This window comes from Perca fluviatilis, chromosome 1 (genome assembly GCF_010015445.1).
Source record: "Perca fluviatilis chromosome 1, GENO_Pfluv_1.0, whole genome shotgun sequence".
NCBI classification, from domain to species: domain Eukaryota; kingdom Metazoa; phylum Chordata; class Actinopteri; order Perciformes; family Percidae; genus Perca; species Perca fluviatilis.
In genome coordinates, this window is record NC_053112.1 from 21667714 (window position 1) to 21687613 (window position 19900).

A 19900-nucleotide genomic window follows, 5' to 3' on the forward strand; every position below is an offset into this window, starting at 1 on the left:
CCGGTCAGAAAATGAAGTTGCTTAAATTTGATTGGTGAAATTCAGACACCAACATTTAAAATAATAAAATTTAAATGAACATCTGAGTACTCTGTAACGTTAGTATTTATATTTCTCAATATTACATAAGTGGCTTAGGCCTATAGAACATTATTATGGCCTTTCTTTGCTTCTATACATTATGAGACACGTGCTATAAGTAACCCTGCTGTGCATACAAGGTCATTTCTTTCTAGAGAATTCCTTAAAGTTGCATAGTAATAAAAACAAATATAGTATGGGCATTAGCTATTAACATTTTAAGATGTAATGTATCAACTGCATGAACTTAACACAAACGTGCAGCGAACTATGCTGTGCAGGAGTTAATCACGATCTAGGCTCTTGCTCTGTAGTTTCCACACGCTGCCCGCTGGAGGATCGGCCCAAAGCTCGTCAACTCTGTGGCTACGATGAGTTGTAACTCCGCCCCTTGCTCCTCCGTGGAACTGCAGTTGTTGGAAGAGAGAAAGAGGGAAGTAGTGACACACTTGCGGACAGTAGCTTACAGTATTGTTTTACCTCGGACATATATACTCTCTGCTAATGAACAATATCCCGTTGTTTCGTCTTGGAGGTGAGTGGAACGAGACTCTTTACACTTTACGATTGTTTTTGGAACGTTAAAGCCGTTAAAAGTTAACGTTAACTTAAAGCGTTTGAGTCAACGGTCATTATCGAGTTTTTAAAATGAAAACATATGAAATATCTCAAACCGTGCATAAGTACTCGGATAAACGTTAAAGCAACTTTCAACATAATGTGGGAACCAACGCTTATTTTAAAGGACAAAAACAAAACAAATGTTAGCTTAGTCGAGCGGAGCCGCTGAAAGCGTGCCTCGACAAGCCCTTTGTTGCTCTAACGTTACCCGCCGGGACAAATGCATACGAATACCATTCCTCAAATGTCATCCAGTTATCCCTGTGAAGTTAATTAGCTATAGTCGCCATGTGCCGACAATTCATTTGTTGTTACACCCCTCCCATTTGTTTGTCAAAGAATGCAGGAGGGTGTGTTTAACGTAGAATGACCGTATCTGAAACTCCTTTTCATCTGAATTTTGACGAAAATAAGCCACATTTTGTCAAGTTACCTAGCTAGCTAATAGAAAGGAGGTGTTTTTTTTCAATTCTAGTGTCGGTTAGCTTATCTTCAAAAAACAATATTTACACAGTGGTGATGACTAAACTGTAGCCTAGACAGTCATTAATTTGCTGCTGTTGTGTTCATAGTGTCGCAGATCTCACAGCTGCCTCTCCACCTCCTGCAGAGTTACACAATTCTGTACCAGTTTTGTCTTCTAGCGGTTCTTAGAATTGTCTGTTGAGGAACGTTATCAGATTTTGGTAAGTCTCAGAAATTTGTGTAGGAGACCTTAACATAAAAATGAAAACACCTGTTTAGCAAACTCACTATATAATTCATTGGAATTGTCAGTCACTAAACTGGGTGAAAATGTGTTTGTGGTTGTAACTCTCTTGCCACCAGTTATTGCAGGTGTGTTGGATGATGGGTTGTTGTTGGTTACAGTGTGGTATAGTAAGTTCAGGTGCCAGTGCAGAGTACTTTTTACCCACTAGAAATGTTTTCAACCACCACTGACTTGTAGATACTTGCTCTACCAACATGTGATTAATACCGAAATTACGCACAAAGTAGCTACTAACGTGGGCGATGTGGACAAAATTATCATTGTAATAATTATCACAGCATTACTGTGGTGTTTGTCTTATGTTTACTTTTTTCATGGTTTTGTTCTACAGCGAGAGCAGTCTTTTATTCTAGTTACGCTCGACACCAATGGAGGTGAAGACCGAAGGTGCCAGTCACACACTGCCATTGAATGTCTTATAAGATAACTACATCATGGGAAACCTAAAGACAAAGTCAAAGGCGGTGTCAGTGTATACAGATCAGTTTTAACATTACAGGTAATACATTATAGTAAATTTTTCAGGTAACTGCTTCAAGTGAACAGTTAAAATGAACCCCCTACATAATCTAAAGTTACTGTATGCATGCACACATCGGTCGTCATCAGTGGTATTCGCTCCGAAGCTAATCACCTTCTCACTCGTTCTACGACACACTCCACACACACATGCCGGCCCTGCTATTAAAGAGATCGACGCACATATCAGTGCCCAAGTATAAACGTCAGGCCACTTGGAGCCCTGCGTTTTAATTATTTTCCAGTGATCATCTTAACTGCATATTACTCCAGTGATGAAATAAATCCATGTCATAGCCATTTTAAGTTTTATGTCAAGTACTTAAGTACTGATTCTCCAAAGTTCAGTTCAAAAATCTTTATTAGTTAAGATGCAAATTAATCGATGGATTCATCTACTAATCGAAAAAAAGATTAGATAGATTAATCAATGACAAAAATAATCGTTAGGGACAGCCCCAAATATCACGATAAGGATATTAAACTGTACTCAGTTCTGCCTTTCTGCTGCTTTCAGTATTCTGCTAAAATACAACAAATTGCTTTTTGAATTTAAAATAAATGAAAGGACATAATTTCCAACATTATTTTATTGAAGAAATTGAACATTGAATTGAACATAAAAGGCACCACTAAAAAAAGAATGACAGTTACAGTTTAAAGTGCAGTTTCTTCTGATCTTTTCTTTCAACTAACACAAAGAATCTCTGAGTGTCTTCCGCGATATGTTGCAGCCTTTTGCAATTTGTTTATTGCGTCAGTTGATCTTGCGATGACAATTTAAAAAAAAAAAAAATTATATGTTGTGCAGCCCTACATCAGAGGTTTCCGTTTCTTCATTGTTACCTCCCCATCAACACTGTACCACAGTTCTTTTTTATCTAAGAAGAATGTGGTGCCTGAAGAATATATTTAATTTCACTGCTCCTATACTGTTTGTAGTTTGGAAACCCCTTGGCTTTTCCACTTGCATTCAGGGTCTTCCAGTCGGTCAGTGTCACAGTTACATCCTGCCATTACTTCCCTCTTGATCTTATCTGTTTTCAGATAAGATCATATTTCCATAACACACCCAAACAGTGTGCCTTTCTCCTTTTATAATAACAACCTACTTTAGTAACAGTATCGAGGAGCATCGAGCTGCTGGCTAGGCTGTTGGAATATTCGCACCATTTACCAGCCAAATGCTGTTAAATATGCAAATGATAGTAGACGTGCTTCACTCACCAGCCAAAAAAACAATTTGTAATCTATTGGGTGGCTGGTAAAATTTAAACATTGACTAGCCATTTGGCCGGTGGAGAAAAAAGCACCGTGTCATGCACCGTCATGACACATTATCTTGGGACACACCGGAAATGCTTTGAAACCCAAAGACTCGTAAACCTTAAAAGGATTTCTGTGAAAACTGTAGCTTTGCTGGAAAGCTCTCAGTGGTGCAGAGGGTAGGTTGTGTATGATCCACTATTTACATTTATTGTGGCACTGAAACTGCTCATTTTCCGTTTTCTTGCAAAATCCATGAGTAGACAAAAATGTCTGACAAAACCCTTTTAGAAGCTAGCTGTTTTGGGTGACACATTGCAACCTAAACTCATGCACGCACTTGTTGCACCAGTGATGGAGAGAAAAACACAATAGGGTAGCAATACCTTGTTTTATGTGTACAGAATGCACGCTGTATTAATACTAGTCATTTAGGTCACATCTTGAGGATTGTGAGGAACTCTTGGACAGGGACCAAGGCTGTTCGGTATTGCACAGTAGCTCCCTGTTATGCGGGTTTCTGGCATGCAGACACATGCAGAACATAGTTCAAATGTGTTGGTCTCTGGAATGATTAGGTTGAAGCCGAGGTCCTTTTCAAACTAGATACCTCGATAGTTAACTTAAATAACCTGTCTTCTAATAGCTTTAAAATGGAACTATTGATTTGTTTGAGGCACCAAAGTGCTATTATCAGCCAAATATGGATAATGGTAAAGAACCAAGGTTTTGTTTAAAGAGTCATCATCAAGAGATCTTGTGGTTGGAAGTGAGAAATGAGGGGGCAGTTTCGATTGTTGCACAGACACACACAGACACTACCACTGAAACTCTCACACTCTCTGACTCCCACAACTTCAGTAGCATTAAACTGATTAATCTGCTGCCTAGTCATGATCATTTTGAACCCCACACACATTGCAAGAGTGCAGGCAGACCAAACCAAACCTGTTGTCCACCTAACGTATAGGAAGTTTATCAAGAGAATGTCATTTCATTGCTGCCATCAAAGGTTTGGTTGTCTTTTAAAAAGGTCTTGTTAAAGCAGTGTTCCTCTTCACTTTTAAGGCATTGTGCCAGCTGACTGCTGACCCCCTGTCCATGTAAAGCTCTTTCACACACCGTCCTTTCTGGTCTTCCATTTACAGCATGGGACTTGTCCAACAGCGCAGTTTGTTGAGACGGAGAGGCTTTATTAGGAAAACTCAGTTTGTTAAACATGGAAACAATAGGGTGTGACGAGCAGTGTTGGGCAAGTTACTCAGGAAGTGTAATATGTTAATCTCTACTCCTTTAAAAAGTAATAATATTTAATTTATACTTTTGAGGCACGCACAACCTGCCAGCTCCTTTTTAAAACTCATTCTACCTTATTGGAACAATAATTAACCTCAACATCAGTCAGACTGCAGAACTGCAAACATTCAGCATTCAGGCTGTTACTGTATGTTACGAAGATTATCACACATTTACATAGGCCTATTAATTAAGTTTTCTGTCGTGTTTCACATACAGTGGGGAGAACAAGTATTTCATACACTGCCAATTTTGCAGGTTTTCCCACTTACAAAGCATGTAGAGGTCTGTAATTTTTTATCATAGGTACACTTCAACTGTGAGAGATGGAATCTAAAACAAATCACATTGTATGATTTTTAAATAATTAATTAGCATTGTATTGCATGACATAAGTATTTGATCACCTACCAACCAGTAAGAATTCCGGCTCTCACAGTTAGTTTTTCTTTAAGAAGCCCTCCTGTTCTCCACTCATTACCTGTATTAACTGCACCTGTTTGAACTTGTTACCTGTATAAAAGACACCTGTCCACACACTCAATCAAACAGACTCCAACCTCTCCACAATGGCCAAGACCAGAGAGCTGTGTAAGGACATCAGGGATAAAATTATAGACCTGCACAAGGCTGGGATGGGCTACAGGACAATAGGCAAGCAGCTTGGTGAGAAGGCAACAACTGTCGGCGCATTTATTAGAAAATGGAAGAAGTTCAAGATGACGGTCAATCTCCTTCGGTCTGAAGCTCTATGCAAGATCTCACCTCGTGGGGCATCAATGATCATGAGGAAGGTGAGGGATCAGCCCAGAACTACACGGCAGGACCTGGTCAATGACCTGAAGAGAGCTGGGACTACAGTCTCAACGAAAACCATTAGTAACACACTACGCCATCATGGATTAAAATCCTGCAGCGCACGCAAGGTCCCCCTGCTCAAGCCTGCGCATGTCCAGGCCCGTCTGAAGTTTGCCATTGACTATCTGGATGATCCAGAGGAGGAATGGGAGAAGGTCCTGTGGTCTGATTAGACAAAAATAGAGCTTTTTGATCTAAACTCCACTCGCTGTGTTTGGAGGAAGAAGAAGGATGAGTACAACCCCAAGAACACCATCCCAACCGTGAAGCATGGAGGTGGAAACCTCATTCTTTGGGGATGCTCTTCTGCAAAGGGGACAGGACGCGTGCACCGAATTGAGGGGAGGATGGATGGGGCCATGTATCGCGAGATCTTGACCAACAACCTCCTTCCCTCAGTAAGAGCATTGAAGATGGGTTGTGGCTGGGTCTTCCAGCATGACAACAACCCGAAACACCCAGCCAGGGCAACTAAGGTCCTGGAGTGGCCTAGCCAGTCTCCAGACCTGAACCCAATAGAAAATCTTTGGAGGGAGCTGAAAGTCCGTATTGCCCAGCGACCGCCCCGAAACCTGAAGGATCTGGAGAAGGTCTGTATGGAGGAGTGGGCCAAAATCCCTGCTGCAGTGTGTGCAAACCTGGTCAAGAACTACAGGAAACGTATGATCTCTGTAATTGCAAACAAAGGTTTTTGTACCAAATATTAAGTTCTGCTTTTCTGATGTATCAAATACTTATGTCATGCAATAAAATGCAAATTAATTCCTTAAAAATCATACAATGTGATTTTCTGGATTTTTGTTTTAGATTCCGTCACTCACAGTGGAAGAGTACCTATGATAAAAAAATTACAGACTTCTACATGCTTTGTAAGTGGGAAAACCTGCAAAATCGGCAGTGTACCAAATACTTGTTCTCCCACTGTAGGTATACATTAATGAAAAAGAGAAAGGAGAGGGACGCTGCTCTTCTGCTCACAGTGACATGTTGGATGTCAGGCGATGTTCCTAGTCGGTTCAAAGCCTTTGTATAATGACAATACTTCCAGCTGTTGAAATTATTCCTCTCTCCCTCATCCTTTGTTTAGTTTTTTTGGCTTGTAGCCAACGTGATGTGGCGTGGCGTGACCTGCCCCGGCCCTGACCTGCCGCGCTAAATTAAATCATCATATAAGAAAGCCTTCTTTGTACAAAAAACAAATTACGGGTTGCGCACTAGGTTTAAGAGACGAGACTTTAACACTATTTTAAAGAAAACTTCAATGAGAGCTTCAGGTATCCTCTAACGTTTCCAATGCTTGGTTACACAGGCAAACTCTGGAAAAGTTTAATCTTCTATGCCAAGTTCGAGGTCAAAGCCAGACTCCATACTAGCTGCTGGTCTGCACTTGTGTACTGCTATTGCGAGAAAACTTTTCACCTCGACGAGAAATATCGTCACGTTTTAATATCGCGAGTTCTCGTCACACCTCTAGTAAACGGGAAAGAAAATTAGTTGCTGTTTGCATGGATTCATATTTGAAAAGTTAACTAGAGCATATTTTGATACTCTATTATAAAGTCTTTATTTAAGATTTCAGGGTTAGGGTAGTAACATTTTTTAATAGACCAAATCCCCAATGAAATAATGCTACCACGCATGTGCAGAACCTCCTAAGTAGCACTTCATGATAGGGAGCAAATATTGACAGAACACCTATTGTAGCCTTTGAGCTATTTTCTTAGTCTGTACTCTGTAGTTACCTTATAACTAGTAAAGATGACAAGGCGGCAAAACGCAATTTCATTTTATAGTTACAGTTGTGCGAACCAGAATTTTGTGATTTAGGGTTGAGATGATGATTGCGTTGGCAATTACAAATGATTGTTGATGTTGTGACAGAGCCTTGACGTCATATCCGGGAGATAATGTCAGTAAAATCGATGTCCCCTGGTAATACTAGTCATGTGCGAATAGGGCTTTTGACGAGTTGTTTTATACAGGTGTCTAATCAGATGATTCAACGTCTATGCCATTTTCAATGAGAAAGGGAAACTGACTGGAAGTGTATACGCAATATCTCCTCATGTTACTATTCTAGATCACACTGTTAGTGTGGTCAACTCCCACGTACAAATTAGCACTTGACGCAGTTGTCCACACACTTACTGGCTGTGCGAGACACAGACTGTGTGAGGATGCGAACATTGTCTGAAAATCTTTACTTTTACTCATGTTAACCCTCAAGGCTGTCTTTCGTCTTAATGAAACATGTTATAATTCCCACTAATATTTATCCCCCACTCCTCGTTGCACTGAGGCTTTATCATTTTAATCACACCTGTTCTGTAAGCCACAGAGTAATTCATGTGTGAAGTTATCTTGCATCTTATCCATGGATAAATGTGCTCTCCTGGTGTTTTGAGAGACATTTACAACGCTCAATGCATTTAAAACACTTCACACGAATTAATCCAGTTAGAGGTTTATGGTACATATGTTTTAAATAGTTTTGAATAAACATGGTGAACAGCTTACAGTTACTCTTGCTTTTGTATATGTCCTTGTAAGGATCTACAAGGTAAGACTTTGTGAAGAAGAAGAAGAAGAAGAAGAAGAAGAAGAGATGACGCAGTTTTCTGAGGGACCGTTCCTCTTTTAGCTCCGATTACATCACCAGCCAAAACAGCTATTTCCGCTTTAGGCATGCAGAGTAGAGATTATAGACTTGTTCATACTGCTAATCTCAAAATGACTCATTCAGTGTCGAATTGTATCCGTGTGGGGCGACCTTTAGCTCACCTGGTAAAGTGTGCGCCCCATGCAGGCTGAGTCCTTGGCAGCGGCCTCGGTTTGATTTACAGTGCCTTGCGAAAGTATTCGGCCCCCTTGAACTTTTCGACCTTTTGCCACATTTCAGGCCTCAAACATAAATATATAAAACTGTATTTTTTTGTGAAGAATCAACAACAAGTGGGACACAATCATGAAGTGGAACGAAATTTATTGGATATTTCAAACCTTTTAAACAAATAAAAAACTGAAATATTGGGCGTGCAAAATTATTCAGCCCCCTTAAGTTAATACTTTGTAGCGCCACCTTTTGCTGCGATTACAGCTGTAAGTCGCTTGGGGTATGTCTCTATCAGTTTTGCACATCTAGAGACTGACATTTTTGCCCATTCCTCCTTGCAAAACAGCTCGAGCTCAGTGAGGTTGGATGGAGAGCGTTTGTGAACAGCAGTTTTCCGTTCTTTCCACAGATTCTCGATTGGATTCAGGTCTGGACTTTGACTTGGCCATTCTAACACCTGGATATGTTTATTTGTGAACCATTCCATTGTAGATTTTGCTTTATGTTTTGGATCATTGTCTTGTTGGAAGACAAATCTCCGTCCCAGTCTCAGGTCTTTTGCAGACTCCATCAGGTTTTCTTCCAGAATGGTCCGGTATTTGGCTCCATCCATCTTCCCATCAATTTTAACCATCTTCCCTGTCCCTGCTGAAGAAAAGCAGGCCCAAACCATGATGCTGCCACCACCATGTTTGACAGTGGGGATGGTGTGTTCAGGGTGATGAGCTGTGTTGCTTTTACGCCAAACATAACGTTTTGCATTGTTGCCAAAAAGTTCGATTTTGGTTTCATCTGACCAGAGCACCTTCTTCCACATGTTTGGTGTGTCTCCCAGGTGGCTTTTGGCAAACTTTAACCGACACTTTTTATGGATATCTTTAAGAAATGGCTTTCTTTTTGCCACTCTTCCATAAAGGCCAGATTTGTGCAGTATACGACTGATTGTTGTCCTATGGACAGAGTCTCCCACCTCAGCTGTAGATCTCTGCAGTTCATCCAGAGTGATCATGGGCCTCTTGGCTGCATCTCTGATCAGTCTTCTCATTGTATGAGCTGAAAGTTTAGAGGGACGGACCGGGTCTTCGAATTGTGTAGTGGTCTGATACTCCTTCCATTTCAATATTATCGTTTGCACAGTGCTCCTTGGGATGTTTAAAGCTTGGGAAATCTTTTTGTATCCAAATCCGGCTTTAAACTTCTCCACAACAGTATCTCGGACCTGCCTGGTGTGTTCCTTGTTCTTCATGATGCTCTCTGCGCTTTACACGGACCTCTGAGACTATCACAGAGCAGGTGCATTTATACGGAGACTTGATTACACACAGCTGGATTCTATTTATCATCATTAGTCATTTAGGTCAACATTGGATCATTCAGAGATCCTCACTGAACTTCTGGAGAGAGTTTGCTGCACTGAAAGTAAAGGGGCTGAATAATTTTGCACGTCCACTTTTTCAGTTTTTTATTTGTTAAAAAAGTTTGAAATAGCCAATGAATTTCGTTCCACTTCATAATTGGGACCCACTTGTTGTTGATTCTTCACAAAAAATTACAGTTTTATATCTTTATGTTTGAGGCCTGAAATGTGGTAAAAGGTCGAAAAGTTCAAGGGGGCCGAATACTTTCGCAAGGCACTGTAGCTGCTTGTCGGCCCCTCTCTATTCCTCTCTTCCCTTTCCTGTCACTCTCCAGTGGCTGTATAATGAATGCCCTAAAAAGAAGGAAAAAAGGAATAGTATCAGACTGCATATAGCACACAATTATGTTGAGGTAAATGTTCATGACTACTGTAGTTGAAGAAAGTGTGAATAAGCATAAGCCTCAAGTTTCTGCGAAAAAGGAAGGAGGTTGTGCGATGTCTGAGGTGAGGTCTCAATTATCACACATTCTCACAAGTCAGAAGCACCACGATGTGACATGTTAAACGCGCACTGCCTGACTCGGACTGATTTATTATTGCTTTTGTAATGTTTAATTATCAAATCCCGGTCTGCTAGTGGTAACACTGGCCTTGTTAATTTTGCTTACTGCACTCATGAAGTAGATTTGAAGCTTTCTGGCCTACAACAAGTTGCTCTGGCGAGCCATGTAAAATCTTAAAATGGAAAAGTACGAAAAGAGGCATAGCTTGGCACACACAACACTTTAGTTCAGTGAGACTCACTCTTTTCTCCACACAGCTTTCCTGTGGAGGCGCATAGTGTAGTTTCTCAACAATTCCCTTGGCTCAGATGTGAGAAAAATGCCAAAAATATACAGCGGGTGAAACAGTTTGGTTGCTTTGGAAGTAGGCATAGTTGATTTTTTTATACTATAAACTAAAAGTATGAGGGACTGTAGTTCTACCTACTCATTATATCTGGGTGTTTTATGGTCAGCATGTGTTTACTATCAGGGTTTTTCCACAAAGCTAGGGAAAACACTGCACTATTATAACTTTGTTAATTGTCAAACAATACAAGCGCATTTAAGCTCATGTTAATGAGCATATAGCCAAGCCTGGAAAATCCCACTTGTATCCTTGGTATATTTGTCTATATTATAAACGTATTACATCAGTGTCGTCTTTACTGAAGCCAAAATGTGTCCAAACGACTGACACTGCGCTTTTCTTTTGTACAAGCTGCTCCTGTTGCTCAGTTGCTCAGTGTTTGAGTTCTCCTCCATGTTGCTTCCGTGCCTCAGACTGGACGGGGCGGAGTCAACGTGACGACACACACAGTAGTATGTTTTTAAGGGGAAAGTACATGAACACACACAGTGGCCACTGCAGGGTGAGGTCTGGTTGCATTTCACCAACAGTTGAATCTGTCACCATCGCAGACTAAACGCACTACCCCCATTTTAAAATGAATGGAAAGACTTACGTTTTCGTCGGACCGCCTGCAGACCGCTGCAGGTTGTGTGAACACAACCTAACTTGGGCCCATATGAAGTTGGTCAACTGCTATGCTGCGCAGAGTGAGTGTGGCAGAAAATGAAACAAGATATCTTCCCTACACCCCTACATGCTTATGTATGTATGGGTTATGTATGGGCTTTATGAGATAGGGGACACATTGTCCTGACTGCAATTGCAACCTGTTACATGTATTATGTAACTATACAGCTCTGGAGTGACTGAGCACAGTCCAGCCTGTCTCCAGATTCACAGCGGATACCACTGCTTTGAGCGTCAGTAAAACGGGAACACTAACAAACACATTCCCCGGGCAAGCCTCTCCCAGGGGGGGAAGAGACTGAGCCATGGTGACACTCTCAGAGGAACACGTGATTTCACCAAACACAAGGGACACACATTGTCAGTACAGTCCCCCTGATTAATGGTCAAGTGATGAACTGTTTAGTTGAACCAGTGAATTGTTAGACGCTAAAAAGGCACTTGGTGGAAATTGTTCTTTCCATGTCATGTGATGACATTAGCTGTGGATGATGTCATTGTGGATATGCCCCTTCCTTGCTCTGACACATGACCCATTGGGATCTGAGACCGCAGTGAGTGAGTTGACAAGTTCACTCGACACATGGAGTGGATGGGGAGTCATTGTGTTCTCCAATATTTCCCCTATTTTTACCCTTTTTTTTGGTAGCTTTTCATTGTCGTCTTAGCAAGCTTGACTTGATTTGACTTCAGTCTTTAATTTCTTGTCATTTCATCCATGTTTATAGAAAGCACAAGTGGAGCGTAACATTCTGTATGTGATTTGCCCAAAACCCATTTTGTTACATTTGAAAATCAACCATCACATTAGCTAGATGTGGTTGGTACGAGGGAGCGAGTACGTGGATGGAATTAGAAAGACATGGTCCATGCCCTGATGGTGCTGCTGCTTGCTGACATACTAACATTCCTAGACACAGCTGGGGGAAATCACCGTCATGGACTCATTAAAAATAACTGAACTTATTCTTAAGATATTTTTCCTGTTGGTGGCATCAAGAGTCAGAACAGGCTTGCTGCTAAACACCAGTGTGTCATTGTCGTGTTTCTGCATGTGTTGTGGAGCCTTCTAATCATTTTTGTCTCATTTGTCAACACTGCTTATGTTATTAAGCAAATCTGAATATAAGTAGCTCAGCAATAACTAGCCTACTGTAAAATGATTACTGTAGATACTATTTATACACACTCACTCATGATGGAGTTTCATGCTGTTTATTGAATTCCTCTCCATGTTCTATATCAGGGGTCTCAACTAGAGATGATCCGACCATTTTTTTTGCTTCCCGATACCGATTCTGATACCTGAACTTGCTTATTGGCCGATACCAAGTACTGATCCGATACCAGTGTGTCATATATTTTATTACGTTTTAACAGCTGTATACTACTATCCCTGTATGGATGTGATATGATTTTGACTTGGTTAAACTCTTTGTGAAACATGAACAAACACAAACAATGAATGCCACAGAACTTTCTTTTATTATGAGGTTTGACAATCAGTTATACCGGAAAAAGAACTTAAATAAACTACTTGAACGTAGATTTTCTTTAGGGCTTTATTACGTGGTATCGGATCGGTGCATAAACTCCAGCACTTCCCGATACCGATACCAGCGTTTTAGGCAGTATCGGAGCCGATACCGATACTGGTATCTGTATTGGAACATCTCTAGTCTCAACCTCAATTTCCTGGAGGCCACTGGAACACTGAAAAAAATTTTTTTTGTACAACTGGTGTTTTTTTTTTTTTTTTTTTTTTTTTTTTTTTTTTTTTTTTTCTTTTAAACCCTTTTTTTTTTTTTTTTTTTTTTTTCTTTTGCTGTGTAAGTTGAGTAGAGTACCGTAATGCAACTTGAGACTTTCTACAGAATGGCAAATTTCTCCTTGCAGATAAGACAGGATGCAGGCACATTTACGTGATTAAAAATAAATTGTCCACCTCTCTTAAAACTGCTCCAGGTCACACATCAAGGTGCTGCTTGCTAAATGTAAGGGTTAGGTTTCTAGCTCTGTTATCTTACAATTTGTTGTCCATTCCCATTAGTTATGTGGATCCTATCAACTGCCTGTCTACATTGATAGACTATTGTCAGCAGCATTCTCCCCGCCTCTTGAGCACTCTGTCCATTAGCCAAATTCCTAGCTAATTCATTATCTAAGTGGGTGGGTTCCAGCCCACACCCACTACTCCACTAAACCACAGGCTAGATCGCTAGTAGCCTTCTTTCTGTTTCAAGAGGACTGAATCTGGCTTTCTGGCCAAGCTTGAAATATTCCTCACACATTCAAACCACTGTTGGCAAAATTGAATTCTACACCCCCATTAGCATAAAGACATTATAAAAATGCTGTTTTGGGGGGGCCTGGAGGCAAATGCACAATATGTAAAAGCGCTGTCTAAGTGTGTCTTGGCTCTGTAGTGGAAACTAGGCTATTGACTGAGGTGGTGTCAGATTTCCCTGCTGCTGCCATTCCTGCCGCAGACACCCAGGGTCTCGCATTGATTTTATATACCACAACTCCAGGACAACTTCAAGGCTTTCAAGAACATAATGACATAATGGATGTGTTGGCCAAGGCTTGTGTCATTATAGATCTATGTCTTCTATTGCCTTTGATTTCTCTGGAAATTTTGTGTAATGCTACGAGACGTTCTGAGCTCCAGGAATAGACTGGCTGGTTGTTTCGCTTTTGGCTGTGATTGGTAAAGACTGGGAGACAGAGATAAGTAAGTTTAAGAATATTATTAGGTCCCTGAGCAGACAGACGGACTGGTTATGAATATGCAGATGTGATTTCTGTGTACACACACACACACACACACACACACACACACACACACACACACACACACACACACACACGCACACACGCTGCACACACGCGCACACACACGTGATTGTGTTTGTAAACACTGACTGTAAGATATAGTGATCTTGTCATCCTACTGGTACTGTCATACTGAGTATTCTTTTTTTAATAGTTGGATGTTGAATGTGTTTCAGTCATTAACTGATGATATCATGCAGAGCAACTTGTAATGAATGTAGAAGTAGAATTAGCTTCAACTACTAGGTCACCATTTTTATATGCAATCAATAAAAATGATTGCAAGGCTGTTTTCAGTTAAAGCCGAGGAAAGGAAATGGATTACCAACCACCTGGAGGATGCATGATGATTTGAGCGCACTATTGATCGCTGTCATCTGATGTCATCGGGTGTCACTCCAAACAGCTTAACAGCTGGTGTATCAGTTGCTTTTTCATTAGTGGTCCAAGTTAAGTACTTTAGGTGGTGGAGAATCGATTTCTGATTGATTTAGTCAGCTAAATTGAAGCTGACGTTATTTTGAATTTGAAATTCAATTGAAAACCAGATTTTTCAACTACATTTAAGTTCCCTGTTATAGACTAACAGTATTATAACAAGCAATATTAAAAATATCCAGTTTATTCCCATTAATTCCTGTTAATTCCCATATATTCCTTTTAATTCCTATGGAAAGTTTCCAACTTTGAAAATTCCCGGAATTTTGCAACCCTAGTAACAGCGCTGATGTCAGCACTTCAGAGGATTGTTGGCATATGACATAAATGTAATGTTGTTTAATTATTTGTGTGCCTTTTTGTTTGTTTATTCATTTTTCTAGGCACATATTCACAGTGAAACATTCCGACAGACACATCCCTTTCCTTTCCTCCCGCCGCTACCCTTATAATTACATTAACTTAAATCAATGACCTGAGCGCTGTGTAGCAAGACACGGTCGCTAGCCTTGATATAACACCATTTCTCATCTGCTGGAAGTGAATGCAGAGCCTTTTAAGGATCACTTAAGAAATTGCCTATGAAGGTAATCAAAAAGCAGGGGATGTTGGCAATGATATTTTTTAGCAGAATGAACTGGAGGAGAGCCAGCTGCTGCTTTTGTTTTGATAGACTGTAATGGTTTTTGAGTTATTGTTGGGGCCATAAAGGAAAAGGGTGGTTCCTCTGCAATGCACAAATGTGCCACAAGAAAGACTTGATACACAGTTTCTAAACTGTTTCTGTTTATAGCTGTTATTTCTTGTTAGATGAGTATTAAGCTTAGTTAAATCTGTTCACCCTGCCCCAGAGATCCAGTTCACATGAAGGCATAGCATTACATATATCATATCAACAATGCATTTACTAATAAAGATAGGCTACATGCTTTAGAAGTGCTAGTGAGTTCATATTTCTTTGCAGAAGTATTTAATATCATCATCATCATCATCATCACCATCACCATCACCATAACCACTAGGGATGCACCGAATCCAGATTTTTTGGGTTCGGCCAAATACCGAATCCACTGGTTAAGATTCTGCCGAAACCTAATACCGAATCCTACTCCCATCCTCAGTCCATTAACACAGTAAACCCATTAATGAAGTAAACAACGTCCACAGCCTCTAAAATAGTTAAATGTAACAACTTAAAGTGATGGTTCGGAGTAATTCACCCTAGGGTCCTTTGCACCATGACCTCGAGCCAAACACCCCCCCAGAAGCTTTTTTCACCTGGGTCTAACATTGGGCGAGTTAGCGTAGAGTAGCGTTAGCCGCTGAATAGCTTAGCGCGGGGCTAATGGACCCACGTTTGTATCTCTTAACCCTTGTGTTGTCCTTCGGGTCCCAGTGACCCGAAGGACAACACAAGGATTATGTACTTCCCTTTACTTTGTTGAGAATTGCTCTCTAAACAAGGGTTAATACAGCACCTTAGTTCTTGTTTGTACAGCATTTTGGTCAGCTTAAACTGTGTTTAAATGTGTTATGTAATGTGTTGTGTAAATAAACTTTACTTACTTACTTTACAAGAAACAGGGTTTAGAGAGCAATTCTCAACAAAGTAAAGGGAAGTACATAATCCTTGTGTTGTCCTTCGGTCACTGGGACCCGAAGGACCACACAAGGGTTAAATGACCCCACTAATAATGCCCGAAATGATACCAAAGGTCTAAACTAGTATATATAGGTTATGCACTCATAAAACGATGGATTGGAAAGTTTGTAAATACAACCAGAAGTTTATGTAAATATAACTTGCTTGCCTGCTCTCTTCAGCTCTCTGCTGTTGTTGTTGCTGCTGTAGAGACGAGTTGGCTTAGGGACATTTACAAATTACAACACCGAAAAGAGATACAACAACAATATTTTTAGAGTGCTGTAATATAACTAGCAGGAGACAAGTAATAATGGGGTAAGTTTGGAGACATTACCTTATTTAATCATTAAATTAGCCATACGCTACATAGAATTAATAAATATTTTTGTTGTAACTCTTTTCGTGTGTAATTTGTAGACGTCCTAAGCACTCGTCTAACTGCAGGTAGCAGCAGCAGCAACAGAGAGCTGAAGAGAGCAGGCAAGTGTTCATAAACTTCTGGTGTACTTTTCCAATCCATCGTATTATGAGAGCATAACCTTATTTGTTACTTGCAGACGTTTTATCATTCGGGCGTATTATTAGTGGGTAACTTTCAAGATACAAATGTGGGTCCATTAGCCGGGCGGCTAAGCTATTCAGCTGATAATACACATCGCTTCTCCCAATGTTAGTCCAGTTAAAAAGCTTTGGGGCGTGGTTGCTACCAATGGTTCATACTTTAATGTTGAATTCACATGTTTTTTTCACATCGTAGGAAAGCACATCGCTATCGCCAGATGAGTGACAATTTTGTTTGGCAAATTTCCGCTAACCAGTGTATGATGAAGGCATGTTGGGTGGGTGAAATTAGAAAGCTAACGAGTAGCAGCCGGCCGTTCGGTCACTCCGCTCCCACTGTAGGGAGCTGTCATTTGCAGAGAGAACAGCTGACAGCCCGGGAGAGGCACTGTCTGGTTAACACAGGTTTTTAGCTGTGACTGTCCTTACTTTGCCGTATCTGAAGTTGCTGCATTTTGGCTGCTGTCTGTAGATTCCTTCATGCATAACTTGTCTTCTTTCGGATGTTTCATACACAAATGTCTTAACAGCGGCGATGTTGTGTATTGTTTAGGGTCCTTGCCACCACGAGACAAATCGGCATTGCAAATTCAACATGTAGCTCTACTTGAATCGCCCTCTTTTGACTGAAAGTACTGCCAAACAACACTTTCTGCTCTAGTTCCATTTTCACTTTCTCACAGCCTACTGCACTGAACGGTCCACCTATGTAAACGCCTTCCCGTAATCAACGCCGGCATCATTATGTCGACCAGCGTAGCGCACCTAGTGCAAGCGTAGGGTTCGGTGGAAAAAAAATTCTACGGTTCGGCAGAAACCAAACCCCATCAAAAAGCTCGATATTCGGCCGAACCCGAATCCTGGATTCGGTGCATCCTTGTCTTATCTTCGAAAAAGTGGTTGTTTATTAACATATCTTGTCATATTTTCTGTCAACAAAACTAACAGTAATCCTGTTTAGAAGAAAGGTTACAAGAAATTACATGCAATCTCATTACAGAATATTTGTGCCTTACTAATATAAAACATCTGCATATCTTCCACTAATATTACCTCACTCGCAGCCCAGCTACTTTGGACTGTTCAGTGTGGACAAGCTCACATGTGCTGTTGTGATAATTGGTGTTACTGCTTTAAAGTGGCTGCAATTTGAAAGGGCATGTGCAATCTATTTACTATAATTTGGTTAAAATCTTTTCTTTCTGTGTCACAGCAGCATTCTAGTATAATAATAGTGTAAACCGATCTTATGTGACATAAATGTTATAATTATGTATTTTTTTTTTTTTTATTACATTTTCATATCTCCAGCACTCTGACAGGATGGCATCACAGGGGGGGGAGGAGCCTCCTGCAAGCGGAGGTCAACCAGATAGTCGTCTAAAGAGCAAGAAGCCGCCCAGCCTTGTAATAGCCATCCCTCCGCCTGAGGAGAATATGTACCATGGCCCTGCAAAACAGGTAGGCTGACTGTTTTGACCTGACCCTGTCTTTCACTGCCTGGCCTCTTGGGCAGATTGTCTCTAAGAAGATGTGTTATCACAATGACGACTACTTCCTCTCATAGTGCTGGTGTTAAGCACTATACCATGCGTGTTGAATTGATAAAACGTGTAAAAAGTACCCTGGGCTGTTAGTCGATTATTCAGTCACCAGGCAATTTATTTAAGTTTCAAATCAATTGGTAACTCAAAAAAAGTTAATACAAGAAAGAGAGTTAGAGCAGTGTTTCTCAAATGGCAGTTCTAGTACCCCTAGGGGTACCTTGGAATTGTTATTTCCAAAGTATTAGGATTATTTCGTAAAATAATTGTACTATAAAAACAAACAAATTTAGTGATGGATTCTAAACATTCAAAATGTATGCTAGCACTTAAGTGTTTTTCAGTTACATGGTTGTTGTTTAGCTTAAACAGACGCAGAGTTGTATTGTACCTCTTTTATATAGTTTTTTTTTTTTTTTGCACAGTTCAGGGAGTACCAGTAATATTTCAAAGGCGGTACATTATTGAAGAAAAAATAAAGACAACCACTGAATTAGAGCATCAGAAGGTGGAATTTCAAATTGGAGTTTAGTATTAATTGCAAAAAAGCTTTAATCATCCCTCATATCCTTACAGCAGGTAATGCAAGTCATTTAGCTCTCTTGGGTTGATGGACTCCTTGGAAGGAGATGCAATGCATACTAATCATTCGACTCAGAGTTTGCATATACTGTACGTGGTGAAGACAAAAAGACCTGGGGCAGTACTTTATTTTTAAAAGTTCAAACGGGATTAAATCATGTTAATCGGGGTAGCATGCTCTCCCTCTGTTCCTCTCAATAGCCATTTACTTGGAAAGGGAAGCATTTTGGACAGCTGTCTTGCAGTCTTTGGGCACAAGGCCATACATTTTCCCTCTGTGAGCCCATGCCTAGAACAGAAATGATGGCATTTCAGCAACACAAAGTGGTAGGTAGTCGGAGTTTAATTGAGCATGCGACAGTTAAACTGTCCTGAAAGAGCAACTAGTGTAATAAAGATGCAAATAAAGTGTGAACTCGGGCGTGTACTGTAGAGAAAAGAAGAAGCAGAAACTGGCCCCACACTGTGGTATTTTTCCATTACTAAGACACATTTGAATAATACTAAATTTGGTAATAATACTAAAATGCTTTGCAACTTCATGTACTGCTGTAGTTAATACTGAAACTATTACATGTAAATTTGAAAACTTCAGTCCTTGTAATTACAAATTCAATTTAGATTTTTATTATCTGTAAAACTAAGGGGTAAGGAATTTTGTAAGGTTTTATTCTTTGTTTGTTGTTATTGTGAGTTGCTGCTTCCACTAAATATGACTACCACACCATTTACTAAGGTCGTTAATCTAGGCTCTTTTCTGTCAAGCCTATAGAGATAATTAAATGCACAAATCCTTCATAAAGTGTCCAAGAGTCTAGAATTTATATGTGCGACCATTATTTTGCTTTGTCAATGGCTCTACGGTGGCAGAAACGGTGTATTCCCCTATTCCGACAAGCTGAGCCACAACCTGAACATACGGCTCACTTTCAGCTTGCTTCGAGCCCCATTAACTCTCCGAATGACAGCACCATTAGCCGCACCAACTGCAGAGTCACTGCAGGTTAAGATAATGGACTCTCACAGGAATCACTGAACCCCACATAATCGAAGAACACTATAAACGGCATACACAAGTAGGTGTTTAAGAGAGCGGGGCCCTTTTTAG

General features: G+C 40.4%; 1 protein-coding gene across 3 annotated transcripts in view; it reads left to right on the forward strand.

The window, feature by feature from the left end:
• Positions 1-447: 447 nt before the first annotated feature.
• Positions 448-19900, forward strand: part of LOC120558112 (inactive rhomboid protein 2-like) — a 34861-nt gene continuing 15408 nt past the window's right edge. Inside the window, exons 1-4 of one of the 3 annotated variants that reach the window (XM_039799025.1) lie at positions 448-616; positions 1275-1388; positions 1806-1973; positions 17978-18127. In XM_039799025.1, coding sequence (XP_039654959.1) covers positions 17990-18127 — 138 coding nt within the window. In that variant the 5' untranslated portion in view covers positions 448-616; positions 1275-1388; positions 1806-1973; positions 17978-17989. The remainder of the gene's footprint in view (positions 617-1274; positions 1389-1805; positions 1974-17977; positions 18128-19900) is intronic. The other 2 variants (XM_039799032.1, XM_039799016.1) reach the window with 2 other exon arrangements.